This window comes from Perognathus longimembris, chromosome 11 (genome assembly GCF_023159225.1).
Source record: "Perognathus longimembris pacificus isolate PPM17 chromosome 11, ASM2315922v1, whole genome shotgun sequence".
Taxonomy (NCBI): Eukaryota; Metazoa; Chordata; class Mammalia; order Rodentia; family Heteromyidae; genus Perognathus; species Perognathus longimembris.
The window spans coordinates 57516598-57536899 of record NC_063171.1 but is presented as its reverse complement, the minus strand read 5'-3'; the positions used below and the strand labels follow the sequence as shown (position 1 = coordinate 57536899).

The 20302-nt window shown below is 53.0% G+C and overlaps 1 protein-coding gene across 1 annotated transcript; it reads right to left on the bottom strand.

Annotated features, from left to right (window-relative positions):
- Slc26a9 (solute carrier family 26 member 9) lies at positions 1 to 20037 on the bottom strand. Its single transcript, XM_048357055.1, has 20 exons — positions 19693 to 20037; positions 16705 to 16844; positions 16484 to 16594; positions 15908 to 16083; positions 14141 to 14305; positions 13480 to 13632; positions 13036 to 13118; positions 11906 to 12053; positions 11381 to 11494; positions 11022 to 11099; positions 10504 to 10599; positions 8455 to 8561; positions 7931 to 8000; positions 7698 to 7790; positions 7444 to 7557; positions 6633 to 6914; positions 5137 to 5191; positions 3647 to 3792; positions 1828 to 1899; positions 1 to 317 (listed from the first exon to the last, which is right to left on the bottom strand). Exons 1-20 carry the CDS (start codon positions 19815 to 19817, stop codon positions 270 to 272), a joined length of 2376 nt encoding a protein of 791 aa, XP_048213012.1. The 5' UTR covers positions 19818 to 20037; the 3' UTR covers positions 1 to 269.
- Positions 20038 to 20302: the final 265 nt, after the last annotated feature.

Sequence of the window (20302 nt, the reverse complement as noted above, 5' to 3'; positions counted from 1 at the left end):
GGTAGGGGGGGTGAGAGTGAGCAGGAGATCCAGCCCTTGGGGGACACAGGTAGGGGTACTCTCACCTCCGCGGAAGCAGGGTCTTCCTGCTTTCCAAAGACACAGGGAAGGAGGGAGGGGCGGGCAGTGGAGGAAGGAGGGAGAGGAGCTAGAGTCCTGGTGGGTGTATTCTCCTCTCCCCTGTCACTCCCTGTGACCCCGGGCTTATCCTCCACAGAAATCCCAGGTTCCCCCGCATTCTGCGGGCAGCATAGGGAGCAGCCAGGCCCTCACAGGGCAGTCAAGGTCTCTGCGTGAAACATGCTCCCGAACATCTCCTGCAGGGGCCACCGGAAGGAAGGGAAGAGGAAGAGAAAGCCTTAGAACCGGCAGGGCCAACCTTAGCGACTCAGAAGGCTGAGAGATCTGAGGATGGAGCTTTGAAGCCAGCCTGAGAAGAAAGGTCTGTGAGTCTGTTATTTCCAGTTAACAACCAGAAAGCTGGAAGTGGAGGTTGTGGCTCAACTGTGAGAGGGCCAGCCTTGAACACAAAAGCCAAGCAAGAGCTCAAGGCCCTGTGTTCAAACCTCGGTACAAAACAAACCCAGCCCCCGCCCCCCCCCCCCCAAAAAAAAACCAACCCAAACTGTTGGGGTTAGAGTGACTGCAACCAAGAGGCGACCCTAGGAGTCCCAAGACACAATGAGGCACCTGTATGTATGTGCCCACAGGTGAGAGGTAGGTGAACTGGAATAGCAGTGACAGGAGAAGGTTCTAGAATCTGCTTGTGGTATCCTGTGTGCTGTGTGGCCTTCCACATGACTTTCCCAGGCTTTTAGCTTCATTAGGTAAAATAGGGGTGGGACTGTGAAGTTCTCACTATGAAAAGCTGTTTAATCCCATATAGGACTTTCCCTGTCCCCCATCCTGGGGCTTGAACTCAGGGCCTACTCTGTCCCTGAGCTTTTTTTTTCCCACCTCAAGGTTAGTGCTCTACTACTTGAGCCACACCTCCACTTCTAACTTTTTTTTGTGGTTAGTTGGAGGTAAGAATCTCATGGACTTCCTTGCCCAGACTAGTTTCAAACTGCAATCGTCAGATCTCAGCCTTCCGGGTAGCTAGGATTACAGGCGTGAGCCACCAGCACTAGCAGGGGCCTTCATTCTGTCCCCTGCTGTCTGTCCACACAATGACTGCCACTGAGTTAATGGAACAGCAAATGGCTCCCCACGCCAGCTGTGTTGGGGAAGAGTATTACTCATGTGTCCTTTGTTTTATAGATACTGATGTCTAGTTGTGTCCTGGGGATTGTCTAGGACCAGACGGTTGATGTGTTAGAGAATTAAGGATATGTGTAAGTTATTTACAGTTTGGTCCAGCGACTCTCCCCTCCCTCAAGATGCCTTTCAGGGAGTAAGAAGAGTGAAGATGTGCTCCTGGAAGAAAGATGAAGCCAGGAGCTGGTGTCTCATGCCTGTAATCTAGCTGCTCAGAAGGCTGAGATCTGACAATCTCAGATCTCAGAGTCTATGAGACTCTTATCTCCAATTAACCAGCAACAAGTGGAAGTGGAAGTCTACCTCAAGTAGTAGAGGCCAGCCTTGAATGAAAAAGCTCAGGGACAGGGCGCAGGCCCTGAATACTGGTATATGTATGCGTGCGCATGCGCGTGTGCATACACTTGTGCGCGTGCGCACACACACACACACAGAGAAAAAAGAAAGTTGGATGGAATTCTGTTGCTTTCAAGGTGGCTGCTCTTGCCTGGTGGGGCAAGGCCAGTGTATATCTGGATTCAGAGGCTTGCCTCCCACACCCACCTCCCTCCCTGTTTGCCCTCTGCTTACCTGTTCTAAGTCCCAGTAGCCAGGGCTGTCCTCCTCTGAATCATACAAGGAGAGCTCAGTGTGCCCTGGAGCCTGAAGGAGGGAAGCAAGAGCAGGATGAGATGGATGGTGGAATAACAGTTGGTGTATGGTGGCAGGCTTTGGTGGGTACCATGTTTCCTGCATTCCTGGCCTTTTAGTCTTTGCTTGATCTTGGTCATGGTACAGCACACCGTGCCTTCCCCTTTCACTGGGCAGTTGTGCTTAGGGCCTTCCTTCCTTCATGGGCCAGTAGAGGCTGGGAAGGTTTCCTGGCTTGCAAGAGTCATTGGCCTGACCTTGGGGGAATTCCATCCCTCCCTGTCTGGGCTTGCTTAAAGAACAGATCATCAGACTCACTTTGCTGGCTGCTTCTCCATCATGCTACCAAACAGGAGCGTGAATGCATGAAATTTATATACGAACATGCTTTGTAGTAGCTAAATACATGAGATGAATTATTTATAAGTGTGTAAATAATGTATGCTGTATAAACGTAACATTGGACTTTATTGGCGTAGTAACAGGATTCCCGCAGAAGCTGTGCTTACGGGCGAAGCTCGAAGCAGGAAAGCCAGTTCCGCGGTCTCCCCCTTAGTGTGAAGGGCGGGAGCCCAGGCCCAGTTTTTCCGGGCAGTCTTTCAGCACTTGGAACAGATGGCTTCACCTTCATTAGTCTCTTAAGGCAAAGAGCAAATCGTTGCTCTAGGGCCAGATTTATTTTTTTTTAACAGAGGCAGAGGGCACACACAGTCTAGGGAGGCCAAGGACAGGGCTGAGCTAGGAGAGGGGAAGGCTAGCTTGGGGAGACTGGGCCTAGGATCTTCCATAGCCTAGGCATAAATATATATATATATATATATTTACTCTTTTGCTTTCTAGAGTCCTGGATAGTATTATTTGTATCTCATTTGCATACTACTTCCTGAGCTCGTAAATTACATGTCAAGAGGCTGAGACAAAACTCAGACTCAGCCTCTTCATCCATCAGCAGCCTGAAATCTCCAAGCTTGGCTAAATGAAAACAGGCAGGCACACTTATCTCCCTCCCTTTCCCCAAGGCCTGTTTAGAAAGAAAGAAAAGGAAGGGAGAGACTGGCAAGGCTAGAATATGAGATGTAATTTATGTCTAGAATATGGAGTATTTGTGCAATTAGGATGTTAATGTCAGCAGTTTTAAAATTATGTATGAATAGTTTGGTGTGTGTGTGTGTGTGTGTGTGTGCGCGCACGCACACGTGTGCCCACGCCAGTACTGGCATTTGAACGGAGGGCCTGGGTACTGCCTCTTAGCTTTTCCTTTTCTTCTGTTTTTGAGAATTTGTTCTTTTGTGCCTGTCCTGGGGCTTGAACTCAAGGCTGGGCACTGTCCCTGAGCTTTTGTGCTTAAGGCTAGCACTCTACTACTTGAGTCGTAGCTCCACTTCCTTTTAGCTCTTCCTTGAAGGCTGGAGCTCTACCACTTGAGCCACAGCTCCACTTTGGCCTTCTTGGTGGCTAATTAGAGATAAGAGTCTCATGGACTTTCCTTTGAACAGTGAGCCTTAGATCTCAGTCACCTGAGTAGCTAGGATTATAGGCACGAGCTACTGGCAGCTGGCTAAAATCATATGAATAGCTTTTGAGTGACCAACAGGTATAATTATCATTGAGTTCTCAAACAAGAACAGGAAGAAAACCCGGTGAGGTAGGTAATGGTTGAGACTGAGAAAAATGGGATGGCAGAATTGGTTTTGCCACTTGAACCTTGTCTCTCCTGTGTTCTTTGGGGCTCTGGATTCCTCAGGTGTGAAGAACTTACCTCTTCGAAACTGGGTCCTGGGGCCGCTTCTCTGGCATTTGCCTGGGCAAAGAGGACTGCATCATGGATGCTGGGGAACACGTGGCTGCGCTCCACACACCCATCCTCAAAGACACCTCCGTGGCTGATGTCATTGTACACCTGGGCTGGAAGAAGGCAAGAGCACCTTCAGGAAAACAGAGCCCTTTGTGGGTTGGGGAAGGATGGTGGAGCCAGAACAGGGAGGAGGATTTGGGCAGTACCAGAGGGCCATCTAGCACTAGCCATTGCAATATCATTTCTGGGCAGCAGGGGGCAATGTGAGCTTGAGGATGCTGAGTCTTCAAAAGGAAGATGGCAGTAGGAAGCCGTCTGATTTAGAGTTGGTGCTTTGGACTTATCAGAGAATTTCCTGAGGGAGTGTCCCAGGAGGAGTGTACAGATTCACTCTGGAGCAGGTTGGAGCAGGTCATGGTCATTACAGATTGTCTCTGTGGGGTCTCTGAAGAGCTCAGAACAGGCAGCCATGCTGGTTGGGAGCCCCTGCAGGAGGCTGTGTGTGTATTCTCTCCTGGGTTTGTGATGACTGCTGAGTCCCCATCCCTATAGATGGTATATGGGCTAACTCTGTGAATGATCACTGCTTGGTGGGCAGCCTTCTCCTTGGGGTTGTGTAATGCATTCTCTGGAGAGTGTGTGCATTTAAGACTGTAGTGTTATGTCCATGGGTCGTTAGGGTGTATAGACAAAAATATATAGATTCAGGGACCTTCTTATTTGGAGAGGATCCCTTCAGTCCATTAGTCAGCCCTCTTACTATATATGGATGCAAGCCAGGCACCTGTAATCCCAGCTACAATCTGAGGATTGTGGTTTGAAGCCAGTCTGGGCAGGAAAATTGTTAAGACTCTTATCGCCAATAAATTACTCACAAAGAAGCTGAGGGACAGTGCCCAGACCCTGAGTTCAAGCCTCAGGACCAGCAAAAATAAAACAAAACCCCCAAACCCAAAAACAAAATACATGGGTGCAAGTGAATGCCTAGACAGATAAAATGACCCAGCTCGGGATACACAGCAAATTGTGATGGGACAGATTAGAATTCTACTCTCAACTCTGAGCCTTCTTCCAACTTCCCCGAGTCTCCTTTGGCTCTGTATTTGGAGCGCTTAGAAGTGGCAGTAGTTTGGGGGCACATGGGGGTGCCCCCATTCAGCGTCCCACCAAACCATTCCCACTCCACTCAGTTTTTCTGGCCCCTAAATGCCCTCCTTTTCATGTTCATGTTTGTTTTTTTTTTTGGCCAGTCCTGGGCCTTAAACTCAGGGCCTGAGCACCGTCCCTGGCTTCTTTTTGCTCAAGGCTAGCACTCTGCCACTTGAGCCACAGCGCCACTTCTGGCCACTTCCTACATATGTGGTGCTGGGGAATCGAACCCAGGGCTTCATGTATACGAGGCAAGCACTCTTGCCACTAGGCCACATTTCCAGCCCCTGCCCTCCTTTTCTTACCATGGATGTTCACCAAGAAGACCTTGACTCCAATCTTCTTGTAGGTGGAGCTCAGCTAGGGTGTGGAGGGAGGGGGTGGGAAGGAAAGGAATGTTCTGAGTGGGCTTCAAAAGTGACCTACAAAATGCACTTCAGAGGGGAAGCCAAACAAATAAGCAGTCCTGAGAGCGCTGACTGCCGGAGACAAAAATAGACGAGCGAGCGGGCAGTGAGCGGCGAGCGCCACTTCTCTCTGGAGTGTTGGCTGAAGGCTCCTCTGCAAAGTGGGGCGGAAATGGGGCTTTGCCAGTGTGCCGGGCACTTCAAGGCACTACAGCCCTTCTCTCTCTCCTCTCTCTCTCTCTCTCTCTCTCTCTCTCTCTCTCTCTCTCCTCTCTCTCTGTCTGTTGGTTGGTCCTGAGGCTTGAACTCAGAGCCTGGGTACTGTCCCTGAGCTTTTTCACTCAAGGTTAGAGGTCTATCACTTTGAGCCACAGCTCCACTCCCCGCCCCCCCTCCCTTTTTTTTGGTGGTTAATTGGAGACAAGAATCTCACCGATTTTTCTGCCCAGGCTGGCTTCAAACCTCGATCCTCAGATCTCAGCCTCCTGAGTGGCTAGGACCCTGCACCGAGGCCCTGCTTATGGGACTGGATCTCTGCAATGGGTGCTTAATCCCCGGCCCTGCCTCTTTTCACAACTCTGTAGCTTCAGGCAGAGGCAGCGGGGAAGGACCCAGGCTCGGGCCTGCATGGCGGGTCTGAGCTAGGCAAGCAGGTGGAGGCCCAAGGCTGGGGAGAGGGCCTTGCCTCTGTCCCCGGCTAGTGGTAACCCCAGCCTGTGCACACTTTGCCCTTCTGTTTTTTGTTTTTGTTTTGCCAGTCCAGACCTTGGACTCAGGGCCTGAGCACTGTCCCTGGCTTCTTTTTTTGCTCAAGGCTAGCACTCTGCCACTTGAGTCACAGCGCCACTTCTGGCCATTTTCTATATATGTGGTGCTAAGGAATCGAACCCAGGGCTTCATGTATACGAGGCAAGCACTCTTGCCACTAGGCCATATTCCCAGCCCCCCCACTTTGCTGGGAGTATCACCCTGATTACCTCTGGAGAGAAGACAGGTCCTTGGGACCCTAATCTCCCTGGCTTGTTAAAATGAAGACCTTGCCAACGTGCCACTGGCTCATGTCTGTAATTCTAGCTACTCAGGAGGCTGAGGATTATGGCTCCAGGCTAGCCCAAGCAGGAAAGTCCATGAGATTCTTATTTCTCATTAATGATGAAGAAAGCTGGGAGAAGAAGTATGGCTCAAGTGTCAGAGCACCAGCCTTGCGAGCAAAACCTAAGGGACAAGGGACAAGGCCCAGGTCCTGAGTTCAAGCTCAGTACTGGTGCATAAACACACACACACACACACACACACACACACACACACACACACACACACACACACACCCTAAGGAAAGAGAGCCTGGGGGGCTCAGGAGAGGGAGGCCCTGCACCCTTTCTCTGAGGATTCACCTTGGCCAGGGTTTTGATCCCCATCAAGTCCACAAAGCTGACTCCGCTCATGTCCAGGATGAGGGTGTGGAAGGTGATGAAGGGCGGGACGCTGGCCAGCGCATCACTGGGCTCCTGTGGGGACTCAGCCGAGGCCGGGGGCTCACAGGGGGTGGCTGGGTTGGCATCAGGGCTGAAGGTAATGTAGGATATACTGGCACCATTTGCAGGAGTCTGGTTATTGTTGGGGTCGGTTGGGGAGGGGCTCTCAAAGTCCTGTTGCAGCTCCTGCAGGGAGACAGTCTGTGGGGGTGGGGGGTGGGGGGCAGAGTCAGAAACCATGGGACTGAAGAAGACTTGGCTGTAGCTGAAGTGAGGGTGGAGGAGAGGATAGGGGTAGAGGCAAAGAGCTCAGCTTGACAGCATGCATGGAGGCTTCTTCCTGAGAGAGGCCCGGCCACCTTGGTGCCACACAACCTGGACAAAGCCAGACAACCCTTCCAGACAAGCCCCAGAGCCTCTGCCCCCCCCCCTGTTTGGGGAGGAAGACCCTTTAGGGACAGCTGATCCCCTTTCTGCGTCTGTCGACATTTGCCTACATCTCCCAAATTCCCACAGCCACTCCAGCCCCTTGCCATTCTGGATTGGCTGGGCACCCAGAAAATTCGCTTACTGTTCCTCACCTGGTACGGGTTAGAGGTTCACAGTATGTCCTGTCACAGCCAGGACAGAGTACAGAGGTGACCCCGAGCTGGCAACCCTCAACCAGGAAGAGGAGTTACCAGAGGCAAGAGCGGGATAGGCGTGGGGGCTGTCCCTGGCCTTGGTTCACCTTGGTTTTCATGAAGAGAGACTTCCTCCGCTGCGTGGGCTTCGTTCCCCTCTTCTCCTGCTTCCTGAGGCATTTTTGCTTGGCAAGTAAGACTTTCTGGGGATCCATACCTGTCTGTGGGGAGACAGCCAACAGCCATCTTGACCTGCACCTTGGGTGGGGTGGCCTGCTGCCGACTCCCAGCCCCTCTGCTTCCATCTTCCAGCCAGCCTCTCATTCCTTGGCCCTTCGGGTCACCAAGGTCTGAGCCTTACCTTGGCCACAACCTTTTGCCTGAAGATCTCTGAGTTGGCAAAGTAGAGAGGGGAGCAGTAAGTGACGATCTTAATCCCCTCAATCTCCTGGGCCTGTGACAGGGACACTGAACTCAGGTTGCAGAAATGTCTTCATTGGTTTTGTTTTTGTACTTGGTTTTGTTTTGTGTTGCAAACACTTCTTGGGGTGGGGACAGGACAAAAGAGGGAAGTCATAAGCTTTGATTACTTACCTGATTGTAGGTCTTGGGGTTCACATAGATGTCAGTGTCCGTGACCTGGGCCAGAGCGTAGCCATTTCGACTAGATGAAGGAAACAAAAATGGAAGCAATGCTAAGGGCCTATGGGCCTGAGATGACACTGGGGCCGGGCCCATGCAGGACCAGGGCAGGCCAGGATCCTGTTCTCCTCCGGAACTTGTTTGTGTTCATCTTTCGGCGTAGGAGACAGATGCTTGGTGGCCTGTGGTTAGACTCTGACAGGTACATTGCCAAGCACTTGACATAGGCTCTAGACTGGGGCTTGTTTGACAGGCCCTAAAGTCGCCACTTCCTGATTCTTTGTCCTCAAGAAGAGAAGACAGGTTTCTGGAACCTTCCCCATCCTCCTTGCTCTGGCCCTGCCCCTTTGTCTGGTGCCCTTGGCCTAGTTGACTGGATCCTTTTACAGGAGGAGCTCAGCCGTAGTCCTCAGCCTTGGTGCCCTCTGGATATGGTGACCCACTACTGTATTGGGGTGGGAGGGGTTGATACTTACAACTGGGTCTGGAAGACCACAACCAGGACAGAGAAGGCCACGCCCACAGCCACTCCGTAGGGCAGGCTCAGGAAGAAGGAGGAGAGGAAGCTCACCACCCACACACACTGCGAAGAGAGAGATGTTGAAAGCAGGGCTGGGGAGCAAAACTGCCTCTTTCAGGAAGCCTTCCTGGATTCGCTTAGCCCTTCTGACCGGCACTATCTCAGATCCTTTATCCTTTTCTTCCTTTGTCATAACATTTTCTCAATGGTGTATATGTTTGTGCTTTGGCTATACCTGTTTCTTTCCCTTAGGTTGAATGCAGCTGCTGAATCTTATCTAGTTTCCTTCCTTCCTTCCTTCCTTCCTTCCTTCCTTCCTTCCTTCCTTCCTTCCTTCCTTCCTTCCTTCCTTCCTTCCTTCCTTTCTTCTCCTCCCCCCTTCTCTCTCTCTCTCTTCTGTCTGTCTGCCTATCTGCCTGCCTGCCTACCTGCCTGTCTGCTATGCTGGGGATCAAACTCAGGACCTCACGTGTCCTAAGCAAGTTCTACCACTGAGTTATACCCATAGAGCATTGCCCTTAAAAAAAAAAATACATTCCAGCCTCCCTAGGGAGGTAGCATGTGTCCAGTGTTAAGAGAATTCACCGTGGGTCAGGCCTGGGTTCAAAGTTTGATTCTCTTACTAGTTATGTGAGCTGTGATTTCCTAACGCCCACGAGGACTAGTGCCTACTTCATGAGAGGATGAAGGAGTGAAGGGATGCACAAGCCCCTTGCCTAGGGCTTCAGCGGGCAGTTAGTAAATGGGAGTTCCCATTCATTCTAATGGGGAGCTACATGTGCTTGAAAGGGGCTGAGCTCCTGAACTGCTTGCTGGCCTGGGAGCCGGGGCCCAGGCTGTGTGGGTCTTCTGCTAGAGATTCCTCTCAGTGAAATCAGCCTGCTTGGATTCCTCTTGCAAGGCTTAAGTTGAAGCAATCCTAGCTACTTAGGAGGCTGAGATTTGAGGGTCACAGTTTGAAGCCAGTGTTGGCAAAAAAAAAAAAAAAAAAAAAAAAAAGTCTGTGAGACTCTTACTATCAATTCATCAGCAAAGAGCCGGAAGTGGAGGTGTGGCTCAAGTAGTAGAGCACCAGCCTTGAGCAAAAATAAAGCTAAGAGGCAGCAACCAGGCCCTGAGTTCGAGCCCCAGTACTGACGTGCCTGCATATGCGCACGCACGCGCGCGCGTGCACACACACACACACACACACACACACACACACACACACAGAGCTCAAGGGGCCGTACAAAGCACCACTGGACATAGGGACAATAGCCACAGAAGGATGGGGGTGTGGTAAAAGCAGGTTCTTGGGGGTGCAATTAGGATAACATCTTTTTCTTCCTTTCCCCATTGCTCACTTACTGGCTGGGGGTTGGGGAAAGCCACGGGGTGGGGCGTGGCGAGGGGAGGGAACCCCAGGTGGATGACCACCTCCCTGGCTGGCAGGTTTCCTTCCCTGAATTGTGTGAGTAAGCCACACCTCCCTTTCCCAGGAGACAGGGCAGCCTGACCTGGAGATCCCACTAAATGGAGATAATGCAAGGCTGGGAGACACGAGAGGCCCTGGGTGGTGCGGTGGGGGGCAGGGCCACTTGCCCCAGGAAGTTCTGCTTGCAGAGCTCATGGCTAAGCCTTGCTTCCCCCCTGCAATCTCACTTAATCCTCAGGAGCGGAGGATGATACGGGATCTGGCTTCCCCATATTTAGAGATGAGGACATAGAACCCCAAAGAAGTCTCGTCATTTGCTCAACACCCTGATCCTCAAATTGCTTTGTTTGTTTCTAGGTTTTTCTATGAAATGAAATGGTCACTTCACAGATAAGGACGCTGAGAGACGCTGGGAGGCGAAGGAACTTTGATGAGACAGAGTCAGGAAATGGTTGAGGTAGAACTTGAATGCCAGACATCTCGCTCCTAAATCACTGCACCGTGCTAATGAAGAGCCCAGTGGGCTGGGCTGCGGCCAGGTCACAGCAGGTCAGGGGCATGGATGGGTGCCCGGAAGCGCCCAATACCTACACAGTCCAGCTTGCTCTTCCTCCACAGGTAATAGGGGTCAGCGAGTTGCTTGAGAGAATTCTTGAGGTTGACAGCTATCAGGGCTCCCAGCACAGCCTGGAGAAACACAACATTGTTCTCTGTCACCTGTAGGAAGGACCAGGGTCATATACTTGATCCTGGAGGACAGAGTTGGAGTTCTAGACCATTCTACCGCAGAAGCCCCCAGTCTCTTCTCTCAAGATGCAGCCACTAGAGGGCTGGGATTCATCCCCACCCGGTGTTTGTCTTTCCACTCCCCTTGTTCCTAAGCCCTCCTCGAGGGCCTATGAAAGTGCCTGATAGCCACACGTGCCCCACACACTGCCCGCAGAGCACTCTTGGGCCAGAGCAGAGGCTCAGCCTCGGTTTTCCTCACCTAACATGGGGACAATACAACTTGCACCGTCTCCTCCACAGGTGTGATTAAGACCCAGCATGGCAATCTCTGAATCTTGCTGGAGCTCTCTCCGTCCGCTGCTCTGCTGCTGGGCTCTTACCTTGGGAAGAGGATACAGGTAGGACCCCAGGGCCAGCATGGTGATCATCACCACCAGAGACACGCACAGGCTCGCCACCTGTTCAGAGAAAGAGTTGGGCACAGCTGGGCATGGTGGCTCAGTCATGCCTGTGAGCCCAGCACGAAGGATGGTGAGTTTGAGGTTAAACTGAACTATGATGTAGTGAAAAAGCAAACAAAACACAGAGTTGAGGGGCAAGGGGCAGATGTGGAAGGCTTACTTTTGGTTCATTTCTTCCGGATGCCTCTGGTGCTGTGGAAATGCAGGGAGAACTAGCCTGGCCGCAGTGCCCAGGCTTGTCTAGGACAAATGCCCCACTTTCCTAGTATAGGGCTCACCTGGGATTTTCCTCCAGCTCCATCCACAGCCAGAGTAACAGAGAGAGCACAGCAGATGACATGGATTTTAAAGAAGGAGCCAAAGAAGTTGCTGCAGCCCAGGGCGATCATCTCCTGGAGGGGTGGGGGTAGGGGTGGAGGGTAGGGGGTACAGAGAGGGGTAGGGTTGGTGGAGAGCAGAGACCCAGTGTGGCAGCCATGCAAGTGGGTGTGATTGTGGACCTGTGACTCGAGAGTGACCCTGCTGGCTAAAGCCACACACTACCAGTCAGGAGAAGATCAGCCTCTTGGTATGAGCCCCAGAGTCCCCCCACTCTTACTGCTCAGCTCAGCTCAAAGAGCTGTCCCCCCTCCACCTCCCTTCCCTCTCCCCTCATGCCCCTCCCCCTCTTATTATGGTGCTGAGGATTGAACCCAGGGCCCTGCATGTACCAGGCAGATGCGCTACAGTTGGCTATATTCTCAGCCCCCTATGTTATCTCATATGGGGTCACCCCGCCAAGCCTTGATGGTGGCCAGAACTACCTGGTTAGAATCCACATCGTAGCCATGCCTGCTGGCCAGGGTCCGGCCCATCGCCAGGTTGATGACGTAGCCCACAATGGCCAGGGAGAAGGCTGTGCCCACCATGTCCTTCCATTGCGACACTACAGGTGACACTGGAGTGGGGAACCTGCCAGGGAGTCAGAGAAGAGGCAGGGCCCAGGGGTGAGGAGAGGGAGGGCAGCTGTTCAGAGACTAGCCGGGTCCCCACCGGCTGTCAGGGTCTTGGTGTAACTTGTCCCACCCAATTTCACTGCCCACAGCTCCCAGAGGGCAGGTCACATGAGCATTCTACCAAGGAGGCAAGGCCTGAGGGCTAATGCCTTGTTTGTTGTGTCCAGATCCTGGATTCTTTCTACTTACTCATTGTGAGACATACAGACCTCCCTTCCCCTTGCCCCGTACCCAGAGCTGTAAGGCCCTTCCTCCCTCCCCTGCTTCAACTCGGCAGAACGAGCCTTGCCCACGTCATCCGGGTACCTAGCACAATCCAAATGCTCAATGAGTTTGATTGAGCCTCACAGCTTCCGTTCTGCATGGCTAACACAAGCCAATGCACTAGAGCAAGGCCAACGTCTAGCAGGCAGCTGGTCAGAGAGAATTGTTAAACAGGAGCCAGGGCCTGGGACTTAGGCTGGGACAGAGAGGCAGTGAATACTCTCCCCATAAAGCAGCCAGCGCACGCAGGGCTGGTTGTGTGGCTCTTCTAGGGAATAAGTAACACTAGTACAGTTAGTTGTCTCTCGCCATATCACAGGTCACATATTGTGGCTTCACTGTACCGCAGGTTTTCAAAGAAAAATACATAAATAGTGACCCCTCACCTATTGTGGGAGTTATGTTCCAGAGACCCCCACAATAGGTGAGAATCCAGGAAGCAGCAATAAGTGCAGTGTGATGTAGTGAGGGACGCTGCTAATTTTGTGGATTTTCACCTATTGCTGGGATCTCTGGGACGTAACTCCCGTGATAAGTCAAGCGTCAGCGTCATTCATAGGTGGCCAGTGTCACCCAGCTTCGAAAGAATTGTCACGGAGGTCATACCGTCACCATCTAAGCCCAGCCTTTGGAGTGGAGTGGGGGCATCAGGTCTCTGGGCCACCTGGACTCACCCACGTTGAATTTCTCCCACAATCTGCATGTGATACTTTTGGGGCATCTTACAGCTCCCAGAGATAGCCGTTGCCACCACCACCTGCAAACCCCGAAGTGGAGAAAATGGATTGTCCCTAACGCTGGTACCAAGGAAGTCATCTCTCCTAAGTCTCTCTTTCCATTAGGGGCCCCAAATGCCAGTCTCTTGCCTTCTTAGGGCCACGTCTTGGGGGGAGGGGGGCGAGGGACAACCTAGGGGGAGAGGAAGAGGCACCACATACAGGGGACAGGAATGGATTCACATGTGACTTCCTGTCTGTGGGGGTCGTGGGGGAGGGGAAGGGCAGGGCTCCCCCTCCCCCCCACCCCCCCACCCCTCCGCCCCTGGCTGGAGCTGGGCCGTTCACCTCACCGCCCTTTCATCCTGGCCCCCTACCCACAGCCGCAGGCAGGGTTCTTACCACGATCATCTCTGTGGGGATGGGAAAGCGGATCTTGTGCATGTAGCGAGCATTGAGCTCCTTCACCAACACCAGGAAGACACCACTGATGAGGGCGAAGACCAGCGAGGCGATGTTGGTATGGGGGAGGTTTTTGCAAATGTCAATGAAGGTCTAGGGGAGAGAGCATCACGCTCACAGGCTCCCATCCTCCCTTCCCACGCTGCCCTCCCCTTGGTGCCTGACCCAGGGAAGAGATGCCTTCACGGTCCACCAAGGTCCGCCAAGCCAGATTACAGCCCAAAGAGTCCCAAAGAGTCTCTTTCCCCACTACTTTCTCCAGGACACATCGGTGGATCTTTCTAGAATGGAATGCTTTGTTTTCTCTGAAGGAGGAGGGATGAAGGTTGGACTTAAGGAAGGTCTTCTTGAGCTGGGAGGGGTTGAGACACTGGCCTGGGGAACTAGTGGAAATGTTCCCCTTCTGCTGGGATTAACCACAGAGAGCCTCCATGAGCCTTTGAGGTAATTGGGGGGAAACCCCTGGAATGATCTCTGCTCAGGGGCTCAGCCAGCCCTTGCTTGAGGCCATCTCAGAGTGGGTAGCTCAGAATTTCCTGAAGCGAGGACTTCTGCCTGGGTGCCTTGCCCCAGACCCGTAGGATGGGTTCCCCAGACGTACCAAGACGATAGAGCCGGGGCCCGTGTAGGAAGGGACGGTCAGGCCGAAGATGTACTTAAGCACAGAGATCAGAATCTGCAGGCCAGCTGCTGTCATGAAGCCCCGGATGAAGGACTCAGAGAGGTAGATAGCCACAAAGCCGAACTGCACGATGCCCAGGCCAATCTGAGACAGAGACAGAGATGGTAGGGGGGACCATAGATGGTCAACCCAACCCAGGCTTAGAGCTCCATATGGTCCTGTAGAGAAAACAGCCTTCTGAGGCCTTGTCCTGCCCTGCCCTGTGCCTCAAGTGGACATCACCAGACCTGTGGTTCTTTAGGGCATGGACCTCTTTGTCCCTTTACTTTCGTGACTTCCATTTCCTTATCTGAGAAGAAACCAGGTCCTCCCCTCGTGCTTCTCTCTCAGTCAATGACACCGCCACACACCTCATTGCCTAATCGGAAACTTGGGGAGTCACCCTCCCTCACCTCCCACATTCAGCCTCTCACCCAGCCCTGTTGATGCTCCTTCCTTCCACCCCCTCTCTACGGCCACTACCCTGCTCTAGCTCCTGTCACTCCTGTGAGCCTTTCTCAAATCTCCCAGCAGATCCCCTGCCTTGCTTCAAAATCCACCTGGCACCGATTTCTCACAACCCCAACAATCCTTACAAAGTGCCAGCTAGCCATAAGCCAGGCTCAGGATTTCATTGGCTCCCTGCCTGCCTTTCTGGTCTCTTCTCTTCAGCCTCTCCGTTCTAAGCACGCCAAACTCATGGCTTTCTCTTCCCTGTACTGTCTTGGGCCCCAGTGCTCTTGGGGTCTGGAGCAGCCTGTTCACTCAGTGATTGCTAACTTGGACTCATGCTTCCAGCCTAAAGTTCAGGATCACCTCAGCTCTTCCCTGACTCTCTCCTGGGTTTCCCCAGTGTTTGCAAGTAACTACAGGTGTGGCTTATCTCCAAGTACACAACTCTCTCTGTTGACATGGCTACTTCCTTTGTCTGGCTCGGGAGCAACTTGTGAACTGGGCCCACTTTCTTACTTATCTTCATATCCTCAGGGCCTAGCCCAGTTCCTACCACAGCAAAACACCTGAAAGCATGAAGTGAAGGAGCGAGGGAAAGGTTCGCTCTGAGACTGCTTCTCCCGCTGGCTTCTCTCCCACAATCATTGAGGAAAATCTCTTTGTGCTCAGTTCACGGTGCACCCCTGATGCTGTAGCTTGAGGCAGAGGAGGCTGGAAGGGGCTGAAGGCATGCTGATAGGGAGCTGGCTTTCTCCAAGGTGAATTGGAGAGAGGCTTTGAGTCTTTCAAGCAGACTTTACCCTCAGGACAGCTTTACTTTGTAGTATTGCTGATCTAGGTATAGTCTTAGATACAGGTGAGAAGATATTCTGACTGTGTGTGTGTGTGCGTGCACACGCGTGTGCACTGGTCCTGGGGCATGAGCTCAGGGCCTGGGCACTGTCCCTGAGCCTTTTGTGCTCAAGGCCAGTGCTCTACCACTTTGAGCCGCAGCTTCTGGTGGTTGATTAGAGATAACAGTCAGCAGGACTTTCCAGCCCAGGCTGGCTCTGAACCTCAGTTCTCAGATCTTAAGCCTTCTGAATAGCTTAGGATTACAGGCGTGACCCAAGGGCGCCTGGCACTCTGACCTTCTTGGCCCTGGGACAGGGAAGAGGCAGGAGGCATCCCCTGGGATGGGGGCTCTGCGGCGGGAGCAGGGCAGCCTGGCAGCTGAGGTGAGGCCCTGGCAGGGCTGGGGGATGTCCTTCTCACCTGGATGACAGCGGTCAGACAGGCGAGCGTGGCTGACACGTGCAGCCTCTCGGCCTCCATGGCTGCTGTGTCTATGTAGCTCTCATTGGTGGCATTGTTGAAGACCCGGAATTTCGACTCGGGGGCCAGCTGCAGACAGATGTTACCCACCAGGATGCTGATAACGGCAAAGGTACCTGTGGTGCCCCACCCAGTCAGCAAAAATCAGAGGTTTGGAGAATACCCATGGAAACCAGCAAGGGCCCCAGGAATGCGTTGGGGAGGGATTGGCGCATAGCCCTGGGACCAGGCCCTTTTGCTCCAACTCCCTTAGCACCAGGGAACTCCAAATGTGCCTGCAGGGGTCTGCACCTGGGTGCGAGATGGAGCTATCTCACATCGGTTTAGCTTATGCAGTCGTGTATGGCTTGTTTGGCCGAGAAGCCCTTCTCTCCTTCCAGAGAGGGAGACGGAAGAGGCCATGCTGACTGAGCTCAAGGCTCAGTGATTTCTCCAAGGTCACCAAAGACCTGGGACTCTCCCTTTACCTCCCCCACCGCCAGGTCACCCTGCCTGCTGATAGGGGAGAGGCCTTACCTGGCACCATCTGGTGCACCCCCCCCAGGAAGAAGTAGGTCAGGAGGGGGAAGAAGGAGGAGTAGAGGCCGTTGACTGCAGGAAGGTTGGCCAACAGAGCAAATGCCATGCCTGCAGGGCACAAAGAGATGAAAGGTTCAGGAGCCCGGTTGGCTTACAGTGGTCACGGAGGGGGGTGGGGGGAGGTGGGAGAATGCGAGAATGCGAGGGAGCGGAGGCACCTTGTGGCACCTGGATACATCCCCCGCTGAGTCCACCCAGCAGGTCTGGGATGATGTACTCTTTGATCTTGTACTTGGGGAGCCAGGAGAGGATAGGCAGCAGCCCAAACACCACGGTTTTGACCTTGGCCGAGGAACACCTGCAGGGGAAGAGGGCTGGTTGGGAAGGGATGATAATATCTTACTCACTCTCAATTTCTTCAGATCTGGCAGGAGTCTGCGTGTCCACCTGGTGCTGAGTGGCAGGAAAGCCCAGGAGAGAAGGCTAGAACTGTGTGTGTGTGTGTGTGTGTATACGTGCGTGTGCACAGTGCACAGTGCAGGTACTGGGGCTTGAACACAGGGCCTAGGTTATGACCTTCAGTTATTTCACGCAAGGCTGGTGCTCTACCACTTGGGCCACGTCTCCACGTGCAGCTCTTTGGTGTTTAATTGGAGATAAGAGTCTCATAGACTTTCCTTCCCAGGCTGTCTTCGAACTGTGATCTTTAGATCTCAGCCTTTGGAGTACCTTGGGATTACAGATGTGAATGAACCACTGGCACCCGGCAGCTGGAACTTTCTGTAGAGAGCTTGGCAATGCGCTTGGGCACCAGCTGGAAGTCTTTTCACTGCTAGCTCTTCCCCTGGGAACTCTGCAAGACTTGGTTTCCAGGTGTGAATTCTATGGTAGTTCAGCCTTCTGAGGTGTCGGGTCCCAGCTCAGGTGACTTTTGTCCAGGAAAGGCTCCTCTGAGATATTATCTTCCTCAGTGAACATAGGCCTGGCATGCACAGTTCCAGCTGCCTCTCGTGCTGTAATCATTTGTCCTTCAACTGTCTCTAGAAAAGCAAAGCCCATGTGGCAAGAAGTCTGTCCATTCTTGCATACCTGGTGTTTCATAGAAGTGTGCCCAGTACACACTTGTTGCATAAAAGAATGACTGCATAAGGGAATGGATGGGCTAATACTGAACATCAATCGGAGAGATGGCTGCCTGCTGGCCTTCTTTCTTGAACTTTCTCCCAAAGGTAGGTTCTGTAGTCATTGTGAGGTACTCCTTTAGCGTGATGGCTCCACTACCTGAGATCTCCAACGAGGAAGAGAGAATGGACGGGCTGCTCCTTGGCCCCCGCAGAGGAGGGAGTACTGAGTTCTGATCCCTTCCCTGTTTGTTGAAATCTTTTCATGGGAACCCAGGTGCGGCAGGAACAAGGTTCTATGACTTCAAGGTAGACAGCCGGTGGATTGATGACCGGAAGAAGGTGGCGATTTGCTTTTCTTCTCCCAGGTGAAGGAACTCAAATACTCAAGGCCCATCTGGTGACTCATTGCCCTCCGCTGATTACGCTTCCTTTTCTGCTCAGCACCAATTCTTGCTCTTTGCTGTTGCTCAACAATAGTTTCCCTGACACTGGGGCTCCTGGATGTCACCCAAGGCTGGAACCGACACAGACAATGCTTTGTGTCTCGAAAAATCTAGGCAGATTTTTCTGTCCTGAATAACACCTTGCAGAAGAGTGGCTGGCTGCTTGTCTCCTCTGAGGCCTAGCCTTAGATGGTGGAAGGGGAGGTCTATGTGTGAAATGGTTTAACCCACCCCTACGGCCGTGTCCTAGGAGAGAACCAGCCCTGCAAGGGCTCTGCTAGGTTTGTTTGTGACAGAGAAAAGTGGACTCCCGAGCAGACAGCTGACCTGGGGGGTGGGGGAGGAGAGGGGGGGGAAGAATAATATCTCAGAGGTTCATTCATGCGCAGCTTTATGTGCAGCTCAGGCCATATGTTGGGCAAAGCAATCTGCAGTCTGGAAGAAGAGAGCTAGAAACAGATGCCAAACACCTGCACAGAGGACCCAGCGGCCCCAAGGGGAGTGGAGGGGGAGGGATTAGCTTTCTAGATAGCCTTTCTGCAGGTATTTGTCTCAACATTGTGTGTTCCAGGCACTGCTCAAGGCTCCCATGTCAGCAACATAGGGAATGGCAGGTCCCTGCCTCCTTTTATTTATTTATTTTTACCACCCCAATCTTTTAGTACAACAGACAATCCAGGCCTTCCACCCCACCTCTCCAGCACAAAGACTAAGGGGCACAGCTACAGGAAGTCAGTGGCCAGACACACTGGGCACCAAGGCTTTGACTCTAACTGCTGTGGAGATGGAGCCTCCTGAGAGATGCAGGGTTGGGCTGGGGCTTTTAGAAAAATCTCAAGTGGGTGATTCCCCTAGCCTGAACCAGTTCCACCTGCAGCTCCACTTCAGTCCCTGCCAGTGACCTCAATCCAGGTAACTGAATCAGCTGTTTCCCCAGTGGCATGAGGGAGCAGGAAGCAGCCCACCGCCAGTCCTGCACAAGGGCTGCCAGGAGTCTGGGAGGAGAGAAGGTGAAGCTTGTGGCCTCGGGCTCCTGGGGGTGAGGGTGGTAGGGAGGTGGGTACCAGGGACTCTGGGCAGCCCCTTCCTTTGAAGCCCGGCTGTACTCTGTACCCCCACAGTCTAAGAACTGGAGCACAGAAAGAGGCTGGGGGCTGGGAGGACCCCCAGTGTGGAAGGCTCCCTTTGGGAGCACCCAGGGACTTAAGGCCCCCTGTAGGAATTCTCTAGGTCCAAGAGGGAAAGAGAGGAAAGGGCGATGGAAGTGTCAGGTGTCTGGGGAAATAGGGAGCAGGGCACAGAGAGCAGCTCTGAGGCGTTCTAGTCTCCATGTCAAGACACGTCCATCTACGGCTCCTTCGAAGACTCAAGAGATGGATGGAGACTACGGGAAGGCCCCATGGAGGAGGTCAAGGATAACCCTTCTGAAATGGTGGGTAGCCCTTGATCCTCCTCCTGCTCCTCTCTAGGAGTCCCAGATGGATGAGTTGTTAGGCTCTTAAATTCTGGGTTGAGAATCCCCCCTCTCTTCCCCACAGTCTCCTTCCTAAGCCCAGTCTTAGAGTCCTGGTGCAGGAGGCCTATCCTATTTTGGTAAGGAGCAGAGGGAAAGAGGAGTCTGGGCTCTGGGCCACATTACCTGAAGGCATTTCGAAGCTTCTCTCCCACTGGGTACGTCCGGTCCTTCTTCTCAAACTCATCATCGAAGAGGGTAAGTGAGTACGCGGTCCTGTCTACCACATAGCGGGGCCTGGGCTGGCTCATGTCTGGGGCATTTATGAGCTTTGGGAGAAGCAGAGGAGGAGAGGATGAAGGGGCATCCCTCTTGGTGCCAGCTGGGCCTTCTCTCGCCAGTCCTCACTGCAGCCAACATTTATGCTGGTCTTCCCCGCCCCCATGCAGCCAGGTGCCTCCCTTCCCTCCCTCTGTCAAGTCTTTCTGCCAGACTCACTTCTTTTGGTGCCTTCCTTCCCAAGCACTGATGATACACACGACTCGCCCCGGCTGTTTTGCTTGGCGCCCAGCACGTGGCTGGCATGCCACACACCTGTGACGTCACCGTCACCCCCGCCAAACACCAGGCACAAGGGAGATGGGAGCGCAAGACTAGCTAAGGCCACAACTGCATTCAGCCCCTTGAGCTGATTGCTATGGTGATTCCCCACAAATCTCTCTCTCTCTCTCTCTCTCTCTCTCTCTCTCTCTCTCTCTCTCTCTCTCTCTCTCTCTCGGCCTCAGTTTCCCTGGCA

What these genes read in the sequence shown, in the direction of transcription:
- Slc26a9 (XM_048357055.1), bottom strand. Translation starts at nt 19,817, where the DNA reads ATGAGCCAGCCCAGGCCCCGCTATGTGGTAGACAGGACCGCGTACTCA. An exon ending in ACGATGTGGATTCTAACCAG is followed by an intron (nt 11,495 to 11,905) that starts GTAGTTCTGGCC and finishes CCACCCCTCCAG; the next exon opens with GAGATGATCGCCCTGGGCTG. An exon ending in CTTCTTGGTGAACATCCATG is followed by an intron (nt 3,793 to 5,136) that starts GTAAGAAAAGGA and finishes GCCTTCTTCCAG; the next exon opens with CCCAGGTGTACAATGACATC.